Raw genomic sequence first — 18190 nt, 5'->3', positions numbered from 1 at the left:
TTAAACAATCGACGCAACATCGATTATTTAAATAATACTAAACATGTGATGTTATTTATTTAATTTTTCTCTAAACTGCATGGATTTGAATGATACTGTTTTTACACTTAAAATTCAATTAAAATCATTTCAAATTTCTAACTTTTTAAGTAGAAATATTGAATTTTCACCAAAAAATATTAATATTCTACCAAAAAGACGATTTTTCAACAAAATACATGAATCCTCAACTAAATAGTTGAATTTCGAAGTAAAAAATAACATTTTTTAACCGATTAGTGACATTTTTAATTGAAAGTCAGTTTTTTTTGTTTACAAAAATGGAAGTACATTTTTCGTTAAAAAAGTGTCAAGCAGTCATAAATTTTCAACTAAAATGATGAATCTTTAACTGAAATAGATTATTTTTTAATCAAAAAGATTGATTTAAAAAAAAAAAACGTTTCAATTTCAGCAATACTTGAATTTTCGACCAAAAAATGAATTTTTAAATAAAGTTATAATTCTTTAACTGGAATAGTTGAATTTTCGACTAAAAAATGTCAGTTTTCACGCAAAAATGAAAGATAAACTTTCAGTTAGAAAAATTAATTTTTAACCAAAATGGTATATGTTTAACTGAAATAGGTTTTCAAGCGTAGTAGAATTTTACACCAAAAAGATGAATTTTAGCGAAAATGATGACTGTAGAATTTTCAACCAAAAAGATTTTTCAAAAAAGTACACGAAATGTCAACGAAATTGTTGAATTTTCGACTAAAAAAAGACAATTTTTTAACGAAATTGTTGAATATTGAACTAAAAAAGATTTATTTTCAACAATAAATGGAAGTTAAACTTTCAGTTAATAATTTTCAATAAACTAAAATGACAGGATTTCCAACAATTTCAGTTTAAAAAAAAACGATTTTTCTACAAAATAGCTTATTTTTCAACCAAAGAGATGAATTTTAATTTCAAATAATGCATCTTCAATCAAAAAATTATTTTGAAAAGTTTAACATTCAACAGAGTATTTAAATTTCAATTAATTCTAAGCGAAAAATGTAGTTCATATTTGAATTTAAAAAATACGACTTTTCCACATGAGTTGAATATTTAACTCTGAAATATTTTTAAGTGGACAGAGAAAAAGTTGCACACAAAAAAAGTGTTGAATTTTCAACCAAAAATAGTACAGTTAAATTTTCAGTTTAAAAAGTTATTTTCACCCCACACAAAAAACATATTTTCAACAAAATAGTTAAATACAGTGCTATAAAACTACTGATATTTACTACAATTAAAAAAAAATAAACACGATGTCGAAAAAATTACCTCACAATTCCAAGTTTTGCAGATAGGGCAATTCGAACTAATTTCTTAATTTAGATATGCAGAAGAAGGGAATCCTTTTAGAAAATTAAAATTATATTCTTTACATTCTTTTTATTATTCCAACGTACAATAAAACTGTACAAAATAAATGGACCCGTGTCACTTGATCCCTGGATTTAGTCGAAAAGACCTGTAAAAAAAACAAAATGTATGTAATGGCTAAAGATTAATTGAGTATTTTAATTTCATGACTAATTTAAACATTTTCTAGTAATATTTTGCACAAATAAAAAAAGTTAATTTTTTAGATAGTCATAAAGAGTGTTTAATTTTAAATATCTTACCGAAGCCCATGTCATCGTCAGATTCCGCTTCGGACTCAACCTTCTTCTTCTCCTCCTTTTGTGGGGCGGCCTCAGCAGCAGCGGCAGCAACAGGCGCTTTAAAAAGAGAAAATAAATTTTAATGAACGAATTTTCAGAAATCGCAGCCCCAAATGCTCCCAAAACAGGAAAAATAGGCTGATTTCACACGAAAATAAGCGAATAAATTCTTCAAAATAACATGCATGTAGGTACAATATTTAATTTAATATGGAACACTTTTGAATTCCTAATATTTCCACCTGAAATATATTGCATTTTCAAAAAAATAGTTAAATTTTTAAGGAAAAAAGATACATTTTTTTACCAAAAGAGATGAATCTTCAAGAGAATAGTTAATTTTTCAAGCTAACTAGCCGAATTTTTAAAGAAAATAGTTTACTTTTAAATCCGTAAAGAAAATTTTTTCAACAAAACAGTTGAATTTTAAACAAAAAAAGTTGAATTTTCAATACAAAAAGTTACATGTTCGGTAAAAAAAGTTTAAACCTTAACCAAAAACAGTTGTAACGAAAAAGATGAAATTTTTAACCATAAAAGATGAATTTTCTATAAAGAAATATGAAATTTTACTCCAAAAAGACGAATGTTCAACAAAACAGTTGAATTTTTAACAAGCCTGAAACTTTAAACAAAATAATGGAACTTTCAACTTAAAACGATGAATTTTCTGCACGATGATCAAATTTTCAACAATAAAAATTTTAATTCAACTAAAAATAATTGCATATTGAACCAAATAATTAAATTTTCAAACTATAAAGAAGAATTTTTATCAGTTAGTTGAATTTCAAAAATAATTAAATAAAAAATTGAATTTTCAACAAAACATGGGAATTTTCAAGAAATAAGTGGAATTTTTAAGCAAATAGTTCAATTCACAACTTAAAAAGATGAATTTTTACCCGAATGGTCGATTTAACCAGGAAAAATTGCATTTTTATTTAGACAGTTGAAATGACAAAAAGACCATTTTTTGGAAAACAGTTTAATTTTTAACTAAAAACTTTATTTTCGGGCAAGAAAGATTTCATTTCCAACAAACATTTTGACTTTTTAACAAACCAGTTGTTTTTACTAGCGAACTAGCTGAATTTTGTAAGAAAATAGTTAAATTATAATTCCGAAAAGAAGAATTTTTTAACAAAAAAGTTAATTTTCAGACATATAAAGACTTTTTGAATTGAAAATTCCACTTTTATTGTTGAAAATTCAACTGTTATGTTGAAAATTCATTTAATATTTATAAGTTTGGAAATTAACTTTTTTTATAAAAAATTCTTTTCAGAATTAAAAGTCAACTATTTTCTTACAAAATTCGGTTAGTTAGCTTGAAAAATTAGCTATTTTCTTGAAGATTTACCTCTTTTGGTCAAAAATGTATCTTTTTTCGTTAAAACTTAAACTATTCTTTTAGTCAAATTTTTTTTTAATCTTTCTTGGTCGAAAATAAACTTTTTATTTAAAAATTCTATTATTTTCCAAAAAATGGCTTCTTTGTCTTTTCAACTGACTAAATAAAAATGCAATTTTTTCTGGTTAAATCGACCATTCGGGTAAAAATTCATTTTCAACTTGAAACGATGAATTTTCTACACGATGGTCAAATTTTCAACAATAAAAATTAAAATTCAACCAAAAACAATTGCATTTTGAACCAAATAATTAAATTTGCAGACTATAAAGAAGCATTTTTATTAGAAGACAGTTGAATTCCAAAAATAATAAGATATTTTAAACTAAGAAAGATGAGTTTTCAACCAAGAAAGATGTCATTTCTCCCAAAAAGAAAAATTTTTAATATAAAAGAAAGAATTTTCTATCAAAAAATTCCAATGATCAAACAAAATAATTAAATTTTTTTAAAATTGAATTTTTAACAAAATGGGGGAATTTTCAAGAAAGTGGTGGAATTTATAAGCAAATACTTCAATTGACAACTTACAGAGATGATTTGTTACCCAAATGGTCGATTTAACCACAAACAATTAGATTTTCATTTAGACAGTTAAAAAGCCAAAAAGATCTTTTTTTTTAGAAAATAGAATTTTTAACTAAAAAGTTTATTTTCGATCAGGAAAGATTCATTTTCAGAAAAATTGTTTCTTGAAAAAAGAGGAAAAAAAGAGGAATTCTTTTTCAATAAGGAAGAAAAAGTAATTATTTATATACCTGCACCACCAGCTGGAGCAGCTCCAACACCGGAACCGATGTTCGTGATCAGTTCCTTGACGTTGATGCCTTCCAAAGCCTTGGCGAAAAGTCCTGGCCAGTAAGGTTCAACATCTACGTTGGCGGCCTTCAAGATAGTTTGGATTTTCTCTCCCTGAAATGTACAAAATTTTTAAATAATATTAATATATAAGGAAAATCAAATATACATTTTTTAGTAAGTCTGGTATCAGGTTTCTATGTTCTATGTTCCAATTTTCTAAAAAAAATATATAATAGTTTAATATTTTCAATTTAAGTTTAACGATCTTGTTCTACTTGTATTCAATTTGGTATTGGACAAATTGATACACTTTTAAAAAGATATATAACTAGTTTCTGAAATTCTGGCGAATTCCAAAAATGCTATCAGCGATAGATCTAAATGTTTATATATAATTCTGTAAATCAATTTTTAGATGTTTTAAACATTTTTGAAATAATATGTAATAATTTCAAATTGAAAAAATTCCAGTTCAAAATATTTTACATTATAGGTAACATTTTGAAAAAGGAAAATACTTCTAATTAAAAGGAATTGAACCTGTATAATTCCTTAATAAAAGCGTTTAAATCGAGAAAATTTGACATTCATTGTGTTTAAAATCGACAAATTTTAAAATATGAGTTTCCAAAATTGAAAAGTTTCGGTTTAAAATTGTGAAAAATTGTCAATTTCATTATAAATAAGTTTAATTAGAAGTTTAATTTCTTAATAAAAGCGTTTAAATCGAAATAATTTGAAATTCATTGTGTTTAAAATCGACAAATTAAAAAATACGAGCTCCTAAACTCGAAAAGTTTAAGTTTAAAATGGTGAAAAATTGACAATTTTATTATAAAGGAGTTTAATTCTATAGATGAACTGTACTCTCGGATCTCGATTTTTTTTAGTAACAAAAATTAAATTAAATTTTACCATATACGAAGTCAAGCTTCTAAAACTTAAGAATAAAAAATTTTTATTACATAAAAAAACACTAATACTGATTGAATGAATTGTTCCAAAATCAGAAAATTGAATTATTAAAAAAAAAACTCAAAATAAATAGTAATTTTAAAAGGAAACATGGAACACAAAAATCTTCTACTTCGAAACTTTAGATCTAAACGAATCCAAACTTAATTTGAAACTAAAAACAATTTTTGTCATCTAAATTGAGATAATTAAATTTTTTACACTCAAACCCTTTAGATTTTAGAATCTTAATTAAAATAAGAAAATTTAAGATGATTAAAAATGATTAATTTTTATATTGTTAACTATATTTGAAATAAATAGTAATTATATTAAATAGGAAACATGGAAAACAAAACAAATTCTACTCTGGAAAGTTGAAATTTGAATGAAACCAAATTTAATTTGAACTAGACAATTTAAATCACCAAAAACTGTGATATTACAAATTTGTTTTCTACTTTTTTAAATTACTTTAAGGATATTTAAATCGTTTAACAATGTATAATTGAAAAATTGTTGATTATAATGATACTTTTTTCAACTTTACCAATTTAATTTTAATTCTAAAATTAAAACTTATGAAAGGAAAAAATTGAAATTCAGCGTTCACATGAAAATTCAGAACTTTAAAATTGTAACTATTAAAAATTAAAGAAATTATTCGATTACCGAGGTATCAATTTCTGACAGTTTAATTTTTATTTATTTTGGTTTTAAGCAACCAATTTATTTATTTTTTTTATTTCGAAACATTTAACTTTTAACACTATTGTTAGAATTGTTATTCATTCTTGAATATATCCTATCAAATATTTTTAAATTAGAAATTATTAATTTGATTAAATATGGAACAAAAATTAGGAAAATTGTAAGATATTATATTTAAAATTAAAAAAAAGGATACAAAACAAAACTGCTGTAATAAATGATTCCAATGTTTGAAATTGAACAATTTTAAGCTGTTGAATTCAAAATGGAATTATATTTAGATATAAAATTATTAAATTTAAAAATGACTATCAAGGCTTTTTAAATTGCACAATGTAAAGCTTTACAATTCGAAATTGCTTTATATTTACATTTAAAATGAGTAAATTTCCATGTTCAATTTAGTAATATTAAATTTTGAAAATTTTAATATCGAAATTTCCAGACATTTTAAATATTTAAATGTGAAATTACAACATTGCGAAATTTGAAATTTAAAACCTTTAAAAAGTGAGAAATTTCAAACCAATGATTTTCAAACTTAAGCTAATGAATAAAGAAACTTTGGTTTAAATGACTAAGAAATTAAAATATTTTAGAATTCACTTCAAAGTTTTGCAATAGCACAAAATACAAGCAAAAATTTTTCCATTCCTCAGCATCCTCAGATGTTCCTGTCGCGGTTTCCTAACCTCAAACTTCACGCGCTTTCATCTTTAAATCTATTTTCTTTTAGCAAAAACGTACAACATGTTGCTTTTTCATTAATTAAAACACACTAAATTTCTTAAGAAGTTGAAATAATACATGGAAAACAAATTAATTATAATATAGTGACGTCAAAATTTCACTTACCGTAACTGCAACATCGTCATCTACGAGCAGCAAAGCGGAGTAAACGCAAGCAAGTTCGGCTTTTGAAGTCATGACTGTTTTTTAATTGATTTTACAACTTTTTTAAAGGAAAATCAAGGTAAATTGCTCAAAGTTTTTAGCAACACGTGCTCGCGGTATTTCCAACGAAAACGAAAAGAAGCGGAAATGTAATTTACGGGAAATACGTAGTGCCGAGATTCCAGCACAGCCAACTGCCAGAACAAATTGTTTGAAAATAAAAATTCGATATATTTCTTAAATTTATAAAAAAAAGTCATTTGGAAGTACTTGCATGATTTGAAGGGTTCAACTTTGCCCCCAAATGGTAGAAATAATCAAGATTTTAATTAGTTCATAAAGAATAAATGCAATTTTTATCGTGCGAATTTAATATTATTGTATTGGAGATTCTGGAAATGAGAACTGCGCAAGCGCATCAGAGAAGTCCCAAACGCAAAGTACAAATTATTTTCTGCGTTGTAAATAAAATTGATAAGCAATGACAGCTTCGTAATTTACGAATGTATGTTAAAACTAAGTCGTGAATAAAGTTATGGAATCCATTCCCGTTTCCAGAAAACGTATTAGGAATCGAAAGAGAAAGCGACACGGAAAAACCAAACGCCTTCAGCACGATCGATTCAAAGTTGAGGTTAGGTCTGCGAAACGTCAAAAAGTTTTTGCTGGTTGCAGTGTTTATGTTGCAAAGGATAAATTAGTAGGGAAAGCAATGGAAGCCAAAGCTTTTTGGGAAAATTACACGACCGCTCAGCAGTGGCAACAAACGTAAATATACAATTTCTGTAATGATTTTAGCTTCCGTTTCTAGGTTATGTATTATCCTTTTGTTGAGTATAATTTTGCTAGCTTTCGAAGGTTAGTGTTAACTTTAAAATGAACTAACACAGGTTTAATTAAAAACTTTTAATTAATATTTATTAAATTTATTTTGTTTTATTTGAAGAAAATTGAGCATTTTTTCAAAAAAGTAAAAATTTAATCTGTCGTTTAAAAATTCAACTGTTTCGTTTTAAAGTCGTCTTTTTGGGTTTAATGTTTTTTTTGTTGACTGAGATATCTTTTTTGGTCGAAAATTTGTCGCATTGTTTTGAAAATTCATTTGTTGTAAATTCGTATTCTTCGACAGAATTCAAGAATTTTGGGTCTCAAATTAATTTTTTTCTTCTTTGAAATATCCACTGTTACATTTTTTGTTTAAAATTCAAACTCTTTCCACAAAGTGGAACTACTTTGTTAAACATTAAGTTTTTTTTTGATTATTCATAATTTCAATTCAAAAACCTCTTTCTTCGTGATTTATTCTAAACTACTCTATTTAGATCATTACATTTTCCTAATTTTTCTTTCTCTTTTTACCTTTCTTATCAATAATGTTTCTAACGAGCTGAAAAGGAGGTAGTTTGAGAATTTTTTCCATGCTCGATATTCGGCGCATAAAATTATCCATAGAAATCAGATTTCATTTTCGATCTCAAATAAACAAAAACCTTTTTGTTGTTGAAAATTGAACTATTTTGTCGAAAATTCATTTTTAACTGGTTGAATTTTAATTTTGTAATTAAAAATGTAATTTTTTATGATTTTTTTTTTCAGTTGAAAATTCGTGCATTTGGTTAACAATTAAAATCTCTGCTTCAAAACTTAATTTGAACATTTTTCTTGTTCTTGAACATTTTTCTTTTATGTTATAAAATTAATCTTTATGGTAGAAAATTAATCTTTTTGGTCCAAAAATCAACTATTTGGTTCTAAATTAATTTTGTTTATTGAAGATTCATGATTATAGTAGCGAATCTATTTCTTTGGTTTAAAATGTAACTATTATTTTTTTGAGAATTCTTGTCTAATTGATTAAAAATTAATTTTTTAACTAACAATTTACTTGTTTCGTTTTTGGTTGATTTATTTTAGTTTAAAATGCATGAATTTGGTTAAAAATCAATATCTCTGAATCAAGATTAAAATATTGGGTTGAAAAATTCTTCTTTTATGTAGAAAATTAATTTTACGGTTGAAAATTCATCTTTTTGGTCCAAAAATCAACTATTAAGTCCTTTTTGGATAAAAATGTATCTTATACATTACATTATAAATGTATAAGAACATTACTTTTTCTTTTATTCTAGGAAATTTCAATAATACAATGCTGTAAAAGTTATGCGGAAAATTTTCAAATAAAAAAAAAATGGCAAATTTTGTAGCAGTTCATTCACACATTTTGAGGAATATTCTTGATTATTTTTTACTAATTTGGTTAAAAATTCAATATCTCTGAATCAAGATTAAAATATTGGGTTGAAAAATTCTTCTTTTATGTAGAAAATTAATTTTACGGTTGAAAATTCATCTTTTTGGTCCAAAAATCAACTATTAAGTCATTTTTGGATAAAAATGTATCTTTTTTAGTTTGAAATTCATATATTCTTAAAATTAATTTCTTTGATTAAAAATGTAACTGTTTTGTTAACATTGTTTCGTTAAAGTTAATTGTTTACCTAAGAATATTACATTTTTATGAAACCTTATTTTTTAGTTGAAAATTCGTCTTCTGCGATTGAATTGAGCTATTTTGAATTTCGAATAAAAATCTTATTGTTTTGTTGCAATATCAACAAATTAATTTTTTGTTTAAAATTGAACTACTCATTTAAAAAGCTACTTTCTTAAAAATTAATTTTTTTTGGTTGATGTTTCATAATTTTAATTTAAAAACTATTTTTGTGGTTGATTTTGAAACATTTAATTCAGATTTAAAAAATGTTCCAACCTTTCTCCTATTTTTTTCCTCTGTTTTTAATTCTTTGATAAATAATTTGTTAACTAAAAATTTAACTATTCCATTTTATGTGGAAAATTGATATTTTTTTAGTTGAAAAATCATGTATTTCGTTAAAAATTATTTTATTTGTTTCCAAATTTAACTTTTCTGTTAAAAATTGTTTTTTTTTTATGTTAAAAAATTAATCTTTATGGTTGAAAATTGATCTTTTTGGTCCAGAATTCAACTATTTGGTTCAAAGTTAATTTTTTTAAATGGAATATTCATCATTATACTTGAAAATTCATTTCTTTGGTTAAAAATCTAACTACTTTGTTGAAAATTCGTTTTTTATGGATAAAAATTGTTATTTTTTGGTTAAATTCAACTGTTTTTGGTTTAAAATTAAAATATTTTTTATTTGACATATGCCCTTTCATTGAGAATTCATATTTTTTGGTTGAAAATTCAACTACTGAGTTGAAAGTGTAACTAATTTGTTAAAAATTCAGTTTGTTTTGTTGATGATTTATAATTTTAGGTGAAACCCGCTTGTTTGTTGTTCAAAATTTAACTATTTTTTGGATTTTATGTTTGAAAATCAATTTTACAAATGAAAATGACACTATTCCATGCTCGCTTAAAAATTTGTCTTCTTCGTTGAAATGTCATCTGTTTGGCTACAAATTTGAAAATTAAACTTATGTTTACTGCCACGTGTTCCCGTTTTTTTATCAGAAATAATTTTCAAACCCTTTGATCTTTTTTTTTATAGATATAAGGTAAGGAACTAAGCACTAAGGGACGTTTGTCTGCTTTAAATTGTTACAATTATAAAAACAGTTTTTTTGTAACAAATTTTTTTGCTTTTTCCATAATTATAAAAATTTAGGACCAGACAAACGTTTCGTAGTGCTTCTCATTTAATTTCCCATAATTTTCTTCTCGATATCGCGTTTCGTGTGAACATAAGTTGAATTTGAAAAAATGTGAAACAAATTTTTGAGGTTCACTCACATGGCTTAAACATGAAAAAATAATTGAGAATGAGAATCAGGTAAACCACATTTCTGTTTTCTTCTTCCTACTTTGAAAACTTTATTTTTTAGTTTCCAAATATTGAAAGTATAGCTCATAAGGGCCACTAGTTTCTATAATGTTCTTTTTCGAATCCTATCACAGAAAACATTTGTTTTTCCTTTTAAATTTCATTTTTGGACTTTAAGGTAAACTGACCATTACTGGGACAGTTAGAAAAAGCTAACCCACATAAACACATTTTAAAATGGGGAATTGGAAAATCCAATGGGGTTTATCAAAATAAAATGGCACAGTGTACATCTAGTTTATTACAGAATACATGAAAAAGCAAGAATGGATTGTGATTACCGTTTAATTATTTATTCTAAAATAGTTGTTAAAAGTAGTTCATTGAAACATCTAATTCTAACCTCAAATTTTGCCAACTGCTTAGGTAAGTCATTTAATAATAACTCATAAATTAAATTTTTTAATAAAATTAGTAAGTATGCATTAAAATGTAGTATTATAGGCTAATATTGTCGATTTACTTGCAAATTAAACTGTTTAGTAGTAAATTAACAATTAGAATTCATCTTATTCAAGTTAATACATAAATTGAAAAATGTATTCAAACAATTAAAATTATTTTTTGTTTACAAATTTTATTATTTGGTTGAAAATTTTATTGACTGAAAAATCTGTTTTGATTAATAATTCAACTATTTTGTTGAAAGTTCGTCTTTTTGGTTCGAAAATTTGTCATTTTAATTATAAATTACATTTTTCTTTGAGAAAAATGCAACTGTTTTGTTAAAAATGATATTATTTAGGTACAAAATTCATAAATTTGGTTAAAATAGTTTTCTTTCTTTTTAAGAAAAAATCTTATTTATTTACAAAATCATGTCAAGTTTAATTTATAATTAAAACATTTTTCGTTTGAAATATCAACTATGATATTTTTTAATAAGAATTAATCTTTTTTGCTAGAAAATTAGTATTTTTTATTTAAAAACTCAAGAATTTGTTAGAAAATAAATTCTGATGAAAAAAACATAATAGTTGATATTATAACCAAAATAGATTTTAATTACATGTTGAAAGCAGACAAATTAATTTAAAAAAAACGAATTCCCAATCAAACTGCTGATGCCTCAACCTAAACAGATTAATTTTTAATTTACCATAAAAAGTAAATCGATAATATTAATCTTATTAATATTTCATATAAATGTATAATATTGAATTTTAATACATACTTACTAATTTTTTTTTAAATTAAATTTATTAGATACTATATTACATTACTTACCTAAGCAGTTGGGCAACTTTGAAGTTAGAATTGGAGGTTTCAATAAACTACTTTAAACAACTTTTTTAGAATAAATAATCAATTAAACGGAAAGGTTGTATCTTATAAACAATATTTTTAATATATCAATAAAATAATACTGCGAAATTCAATTAAAAACATGGCGAAAGTGACCTTCTCAGTAATAGGAACGCAATTTCGAAACTCACGTTCAAGTGTCCGAAACTGAGACAGTGCCAGCTTTAGGAAACTTCGCCAAAAAGTTGTCCAAATATAGGACATTAAAATATTCATAAGTTATGGAATAAAATCGCTAATAAAGTTATGAATTTTATTCTTAAACGTATTATAAATGTACAAGAACATTACTTTTTCTTTTATTCTAGGAAATTTCAATAATACAATGCTGTAAAAGTTATGCGGAAAGTTTTCAAATAAAAAAAAATGGCAAATTTTGTAGCAGTTCATTCACACATTTTGAGGAATATTCTTGATTATTTTTTACTAAACGTATAACTTTTCAGGACAAAAATAAATATTGATAGCAAATTAATTTTATTGTACATACTTTTTATGTTGTCCCAGTAATGGTCAGTTTACAGGGTGGCCCGCTGGACCGGGAAACCTGAAACACGGGGAAATGACCAGGAAATGACAGTAAATTTATTTTTTGACCGGGAATTTTACAAAAATGTTAGAATAAAAATTTTGTCCCACTTTGATTTCAGCCGTTTTAAAATAATTTCCTAAATTGTGATTTTTATAAATTATTACATCATATAGTTTAGAATGATTAATTAAAAAATCTTTCACTTTAAAAATGTTCCATTTTAGATTTTTAATTTTTAAGCATATATTTTGATTTAAATAAATTTAAAATGCAGTTTTAAAGGTTAAAAAAAATTAGAACTTTTTAAAATCGAAGATTTTTTTATGAAAAACATGGTGCCCGCCGGACCAGGAAACCAGGAATTTTACGAATTTTCAGAAGAAAAATTTGCCAAAATTCGATTTTAACAGTTTTTAAAATAATTAAAGTACAGTTTTGAAGATTTAACAATGAAAAATTAAAAGCATTTGAAGTTGAAAAATTATTGATAAAAAAAAGTTTTATTTTATCAACTATAAATGTCCTATCAAGAAGTGTTTCTTAACGAAATTGTAGATCTTTTGTGGAATAACCATTTTTGTTAATTCATCTTTTTTCGTATCCTACATGGTGTGTCCACAAAATGGAATTTTTTATTTTCCATTATTTTTTGTGTAATCAAAATTTGAATTTTCGATTTTTGAAGAAAATCCAAAAATTGGTTATGATATTCTTGTAGGGATTTCAAAGGGAAATGTTTTTCTTCTCTTGAAGAAAAACTTCTCTTTTCAAAAAGCGCTCACTATTTGAATATTAAAAAAAAATGGCTGGTTCACGAACTCGTCCTTCCTTTTAGGACCTAAAAAAAGTGTGCCGAAGATGAATTTGATTCGTTCATTTTTTCGAGAATTATCGTGTTTACGGACAGACAGACGCCATCGTGAAAACCTGATTTTCGGATTCAGGGGGTCTCGAAACGTGGAGATCCGTTGAAAAAGTGTGATGTCAAATTTCCGACAATTTTAATACTTTCTTAATCATAAATGATGAGAATGTAAAAATTGATAATTACGATGCTGCATTAACCAAAGAGTTAAATTTGTAACTTAAAAAGATTCACTTTCAATATAAAATTTTGTAGTTGATATTTCAACAAACCAGATTTTAAATAAAAATAAACTCGAGAATATTTATGTTTAACAAAAAAGTTGATTTGCAACCAATCAATTCTATTTTCATTAAAATAGTTAAAATTTCAGTTAAAAGAATTAATTTCCAAAATATACACCAATTTTTGGTTAAACAGCTTTTTTTTGAATTTTTTTCGTAGCTTGTGTTGTTTGTCCAAACATTTAATTTTTTATTATTATTGTGTTTTATGAATAAAACTAAAACTGCGTGTCCTACCAAAAAGTGAGTAATAATAATAAGTTTGTAAATCTTTTTTGGGAGCACAGTTTTGATTCACGCATCTTCATTCATATGTATCATACCAATAATAGTGATACATAGAATTTTTGAATCTAAAAAGAATTCTCAAAATTTTTAAAAAAACTCTCTTGTTAACACTTTTTCGTATTTTGCGTCATTTGGTTCGAAATATAAATTTTTTAGTGTCAAATTTTGGATAATTCTAATACTTTATCAATCATAAATGATGAGAATATAATAAGTTATGATAAATTTGCATCTCTTTCTTAGGCGAACAATTTTTGTCTATCAATTCGTTTTCGTACCTTTCGTCGTTTTCCACAAAATTTTCATTTTTATTTTTAATGTCATTTTTATGATTAAAACCAAAACTACGCGTCTTAACAAAAAGTAATTCATAACACATTTTTAGATATGTTTTAGGCGTACAATTTTAGTTGAATAACTTTTGTTCTTAACTTGAGGGGTTTTTCCACACATTTTTTACTTATTTGATGTTCTTATTTTCAATGTTATTTTTTAGGAATAAAACAAAAAGTACGCCTCTAATCAAGAAGTGATTATTAATTCATTTGTATTTTTTTTTTCATATCTTGCGCTGTCTGGGTTAAAATGTTGAATTTCGGTTGTTTTACAACATTTTGAAAATGCTATAACTCTGAGAATTTTCATTTAATCGAAAAAAGTCAGTAGGATAAATTGTTTGTCCATTTCAATACTATAAATGTGCGTACATAGAATTTTCAAATTCAGAAAAAAGTGATTTCAAAAATTTTCAAAATGCGCTTACTTTTTGAATTTTCATCAAAAATGACTCGTTAACGAACTCGTCCTTTCTGTTAGGATCTTAAAAAAGTGTGTCAAAGATGGATTTGATCTGTTCATTTTTCCGATAGTTATCGTGTTTACGGACGGGCGGACAGACGGACGGACAGAAAGGCAGACGCCACCGTAAAAACCTTATTTTCGGATTCAGGTAGTCTCAAAACGTGGAGATCCGTTGAAAAACTGTAATGTCAAATTTCCGACAATTCTAATACTTTCTCCATCATGAATGATGAGAATGTAATAAATAGATTATTTTTAAAATGGATCTTTACTCTAAGTATAGAACTCTGAACAATAATTGATTTGACCAAACAATTCTAGACCAATCCGAAAGTTTTAATAAAAATTGAAATTAGCGTATCATTTATTCCGATAATTTTATTTTTAAATAAAAATTTTCATGATTTATCAATCATATATTTTTAATTCAGAGTTTCAGGTATTCCTTTATATTATTTTTTTATATTAAACTTAATAAATAAATTTATTAATATATTATTTCGATTAATTTTTTCAGCTAGTAAAAAATGTAAACATGCGTTTTTAATATTTCACTGTTCATTTAAGACGAGTAAACTGAAACCAAAATTTTAAAAGAAAACAATTTGAGACTGAATTGTTTTACATAGAAAGCTTTGAATCTTTAGATTTTCCAAGAACTTATAATCTTTTAGCGCTTCAATTATAATTGTTCTATTTAAAAAGTGTTTAATTTGTAAGTGAAGTTGTTAAATTTTGACGCATAAATAACAATTAAACACTTATTATTTGTAGAAAAAATCTGAGTAATTTTAGAGATATTTAGAAGTTATGAAGAGATTGAAAATTAATTAAAAACTTGAAATTTTCCTATAATTTTTGAAAATCCAGAAAATTAAATAAAATCCTTAAAATCTTTCATATTCTTCTTTGATTGTTTTTTTAAATCTCTTAAAATCTTCTTAAACTTTCTGTTACAATAATTTTTCAAAGTGAAAAATCATTTTCAATTGTCCTAAGAATCTTCATAAAATTTATATTCTTTTGTAGTCTTTCACAATTCTTAAAATAATTATAAATTTTTTGTTTGAAATCTACAAAAATCGAAATTTTATATTAATTTTGGCTGCAAGTATTTGAAATTGTTTCAAGTTCTAAATTTAATTCGAATCTTTTTTAAACTTCTAAATATCTCTTAATATTACTCTAATATTTTTACAAATAATAAGTGTTCTATTGTTAGTTATGAATTTCAATGTTAAAGATTTTTTTTAATTTGCACGATTTTCTAAAAGTTATAGAAAAATTTCATTTCGTTTTGAAATATATTTAAAAGTTCTGACAAAAAATTCAAAAATGATTTTGAATTCGGAAAAATTTAAAACCGCTTCTAGATTTTTCAAGATTTTCAAATAAAGTTTTAAAGCTTTTGAAGAATGCCTAGACTATTTAAAATAAAAATAATTTAACTTCTAAATTAAGAACTGTTAAGTTAAAACAATTATTTTTCAATTTTTTATGTCTAGCTTAAAGTTACTTAAAATAATATAATTTAAAAAATTTTTAAAGTTCATTGCTTGATTCTTTAATTTAGACTATTGAAAATGTTAACGTGGATTTATATTTTTGGAATTTAATCTGAATCTTTAAACCCTATAATTTATAAAAGTTCCAAATTTTGTAGTTTATTTGCATTTCACTTAAAACTGTTCAATTTAAAAATGTTAGCAGTTTTCATTTGGTACATATACATTTTTTAGGGTTCCACTTTAAATGCTTTAATTTGTTGTTTAATAATTTTTACGGAAAAATGTTTAGAATATAGTTTGATTTTTTAAATTTTATTGGTCTTGAAAAATGTTTGCGAACCGGGGAAAAACCGGGAAATGACCGGGAATTTTTTTCTTCGATAAAAACCGCCACCCTGGTTTACCTTACTTAGTTGTCATTATCAGTATGTCAATAGGGTCGTTTCGCGATTTTAGATAAAATAGATTTTTAATACATAATTTTTAGCTAAATAGAAGGTGCTAATGATTTAAAATTGAAGGCGTTAAAACACTTATTCAAATTGGTGTCACGTGGCTGTCACGTGACTCAGAGATTCTCATAATCATCTAGCTTTATTTGTTCATGATTATGTGAAAAAAATGTTATCTTGTTGTAACATTGGGCTTTTTACGAGTCAGTAGTATGTTGAAGGAAAAAAGTAAATGCAATTATTAACACATTTTAAAAGCGTACATATTTAGGAATTGTTCAGTAAACCAGCTACATTTAAGTACTTTTTCGATGAATTCTTTATACATACCATAAATATATCTATTTTCGGTAGATTTTCTCTATTGTTTTTTACGAAACCCTCCTTTGACATTTTTTTAAAAAATATTTTGCGACTTCTATTTTCGATGTACACATAATCAAAACAAAACATCAGCACAGAAAAAGATATTTGAGGATCACTGACACATGAGCTGTGATTGGTGGAAAATGCGACCCCTTTGACGTCAAAGGGGCCCTCCAATCGATATCGTGACTGAAAATTCATATTTGAACATTAAATTAAAAATAATAAACAATATGTAATAAATATTTTATGGGCGTTTTTATAATTAAAATTTTACTTACTATAAGATCCATTTATTGGAAAAATTATATCTGACTGAAAACAACCCTATTGTAGATATTTGAAATGCTTTATTTTGTATTTTGTAGGCACAACGTAATATGGTGGAGAACCCGTTGCCAGTCATTGGAACATGAAAATGAGCTCTTGCGGGATACAGTGAGACATCTTGCACGAACGAGACAATGCCACTGTCAGCGAAAAGGCCAAGTTCCAAATGAAGTTCACAATCAGAGCGAAGCCGCAAATAAATTCCAGAATGAAGCTAGGAATCATTTTAAGAACGAAGCTAGAAATCAGTTTCAGAATGAAACTAGGACTCAGTTCCAGAATGAAGCCCAGAATCAATTCCAGAACAGAGCCTGGACTGGATTCCACACAGACGCCCAAAGAAATATTGAAGCAAAAGTGGAGGATGAACCAGCTTCGGACGATGAAAGTCTAGAGTTTGAATTAAACGATGGTATGATGGATTTTCTGAAGCAGAGTATGCAACACAAGCTAGAACTTAAACAGAAACGAGAGGAAGAGGCCTCGGAAGAAGAGGAAGAAGTTCCTTTAGAAGGAGGAGCTGCCTGGTTGAAGGAAAGAACCGAGAACGCCAAACTTTTATATGGAGAGGCCAGTCCAAGAATTTTAGGGATGGAGACTGCTTTGCAAACGACGATTGATAGGCATAAAGATAAAGCCAGACCTCAGTACTGGCCGAATATACCTCTGAAACTGTGATTTGCTTTTCCTCCTTGCAAGATTTCTTTTCAATGTATTATCCTTTTTATAAGAAAGCATTATTTTCTAAAACTTGGGTTTTTTCTTTCACGTAACGTTTACATACATAGAATTACGCATTCAAATTTAAAATCCATACTTTTTTTAATTATTTAATTTAATTTTACAGGAGGAACATATATTTGGAAGAATTAAGAATCTAGTTTATTGAGAGCTTCTTCAAAATTTTATAATTTCAATTCACTTTCCATGGGTATCGAAAGTCTTCGAATTTTTTAAAAAGCGATTTAAAATCAAGACTTCGATAAAAATCATTCATTGTAGTCGGGATTAGGAAATAAGGATCAATTCGTATTATTTGTTTTTCGTGAAAAATCTTACAATTTTCATCACCTAAAGGGAAGCTTGATTAGTTAAATGTTTTTATATATTTTTTCA

General features: G+C 25.5%; 2 protein-coding genes across 2 annotated transcripts; one reads left to right on the top strand and one right to left on the bottom strand.

Annotated features, from left to right (window-relative positions):
* Positions 1 to 1413: 1413 nt before the first annotated feature.
* On the bottom strand, positions 1414 to 6623 carry LOC117181967 (60S acidic ribosomal protein P1-like). The gene is made up of 4 exons (XM_033374993.1): positions 6436 to 6623; positions 3873 to 4026; positions 1662 to 1757; positions 1414 to 1507 (listed from the first exon to the last, which is right to left on the bottom strand). Exons 1-4 carry the CDS (start codon positions 6505 to 6507, stop codon positions 1494 to 1496), a joined length of 336 nt encoding a protein of 111 aa, XP_033230884.1. The 5' UTR covers positions 6508 to 6623; the 3' UTR covers positions 1414 to 1493.
* A 268-nt stretch (positions 6624 to 6891) lies between these two features.
* Positions 6892 to 17824, top strand: LOC117181966 (gem-associated protein 8-like). The gene is made up of 2 exons (XM_033374992.1): positions 6892 to 7242; positions 17113 to 17824. Exons 1-2 carry the CDS (start codon positions 7010 to 7012, stop codon positions 17750 to 17752), a joined length of 873 nt encoding a protein of 290 aa, XP_033230883.1. The 5' UTR covers positions 6892 to 7009; the 3' UTR covers positions 17753 to 17824.
* The last annotated feature ends 366 nt before the right edge of the window (positions 17825 to 18190 follow it).

The sequence above is a fragment of the Belonocnema kinseyi genome, chromosome 10 (assembly GCF_010883055.1).
Source record: "Belonocnema kinseyi isolate 2016_QV_RU_SX_M_011 chromosome 10, B_treatae_v1, whole genome shotgun sequence".
NCBI lineage: Eukaryota > Metazoa > Arthropoda > Insecta > Hymenoptera > Cynipidae > Belonocnema > Belonocnema kinseyi.
The sequence above is the reverse complement of the archived record's forward strand: the minus strand, read 5'-3'. Positions and strand labels throughout refer to the sequence as shown.

Excerpts from the sequence above, each read along its gene's own strand:
- LOC117181967 (XM_033374993.1), bottom strand. The coding sequence starts at position 6,507 with ATGACTTCAAAAGCCGAACTTGCTTGCGTTTACTCCGCTTTGCTGCTC. Across the intron at positions 4,027-6,435 it reads ATGACGATGTTGCAGTTACG|GGAGAGAAAATCCAAACTAT; the intron begins GTAAGTGAAATT and ends TGTACATTTCAG. Across the intron at positions 1,758-3,872 it reads TGCTCCAGCTGGTGGTGCAG|CGCCTGTTGCTGCCGCTGCT; the intron begins GTATATAAATAA and ends CTCTTTTTAAAG.
- LOC117181966 (XM_033374992.1), top strand. The coding sequence starts at position 7,010 with ATGGAATCCATTCCCGTTTCCAGAAAACGTATTAGGAATCGAAAGAGA. Across the intron at positions 7,243-17,112 it reads GCTCAGCAGTGGCAACAAAC|GCACAACGTAATATGGTGGA; the intron begins GTAAATATACAA and ends TGTATTTTGTAG.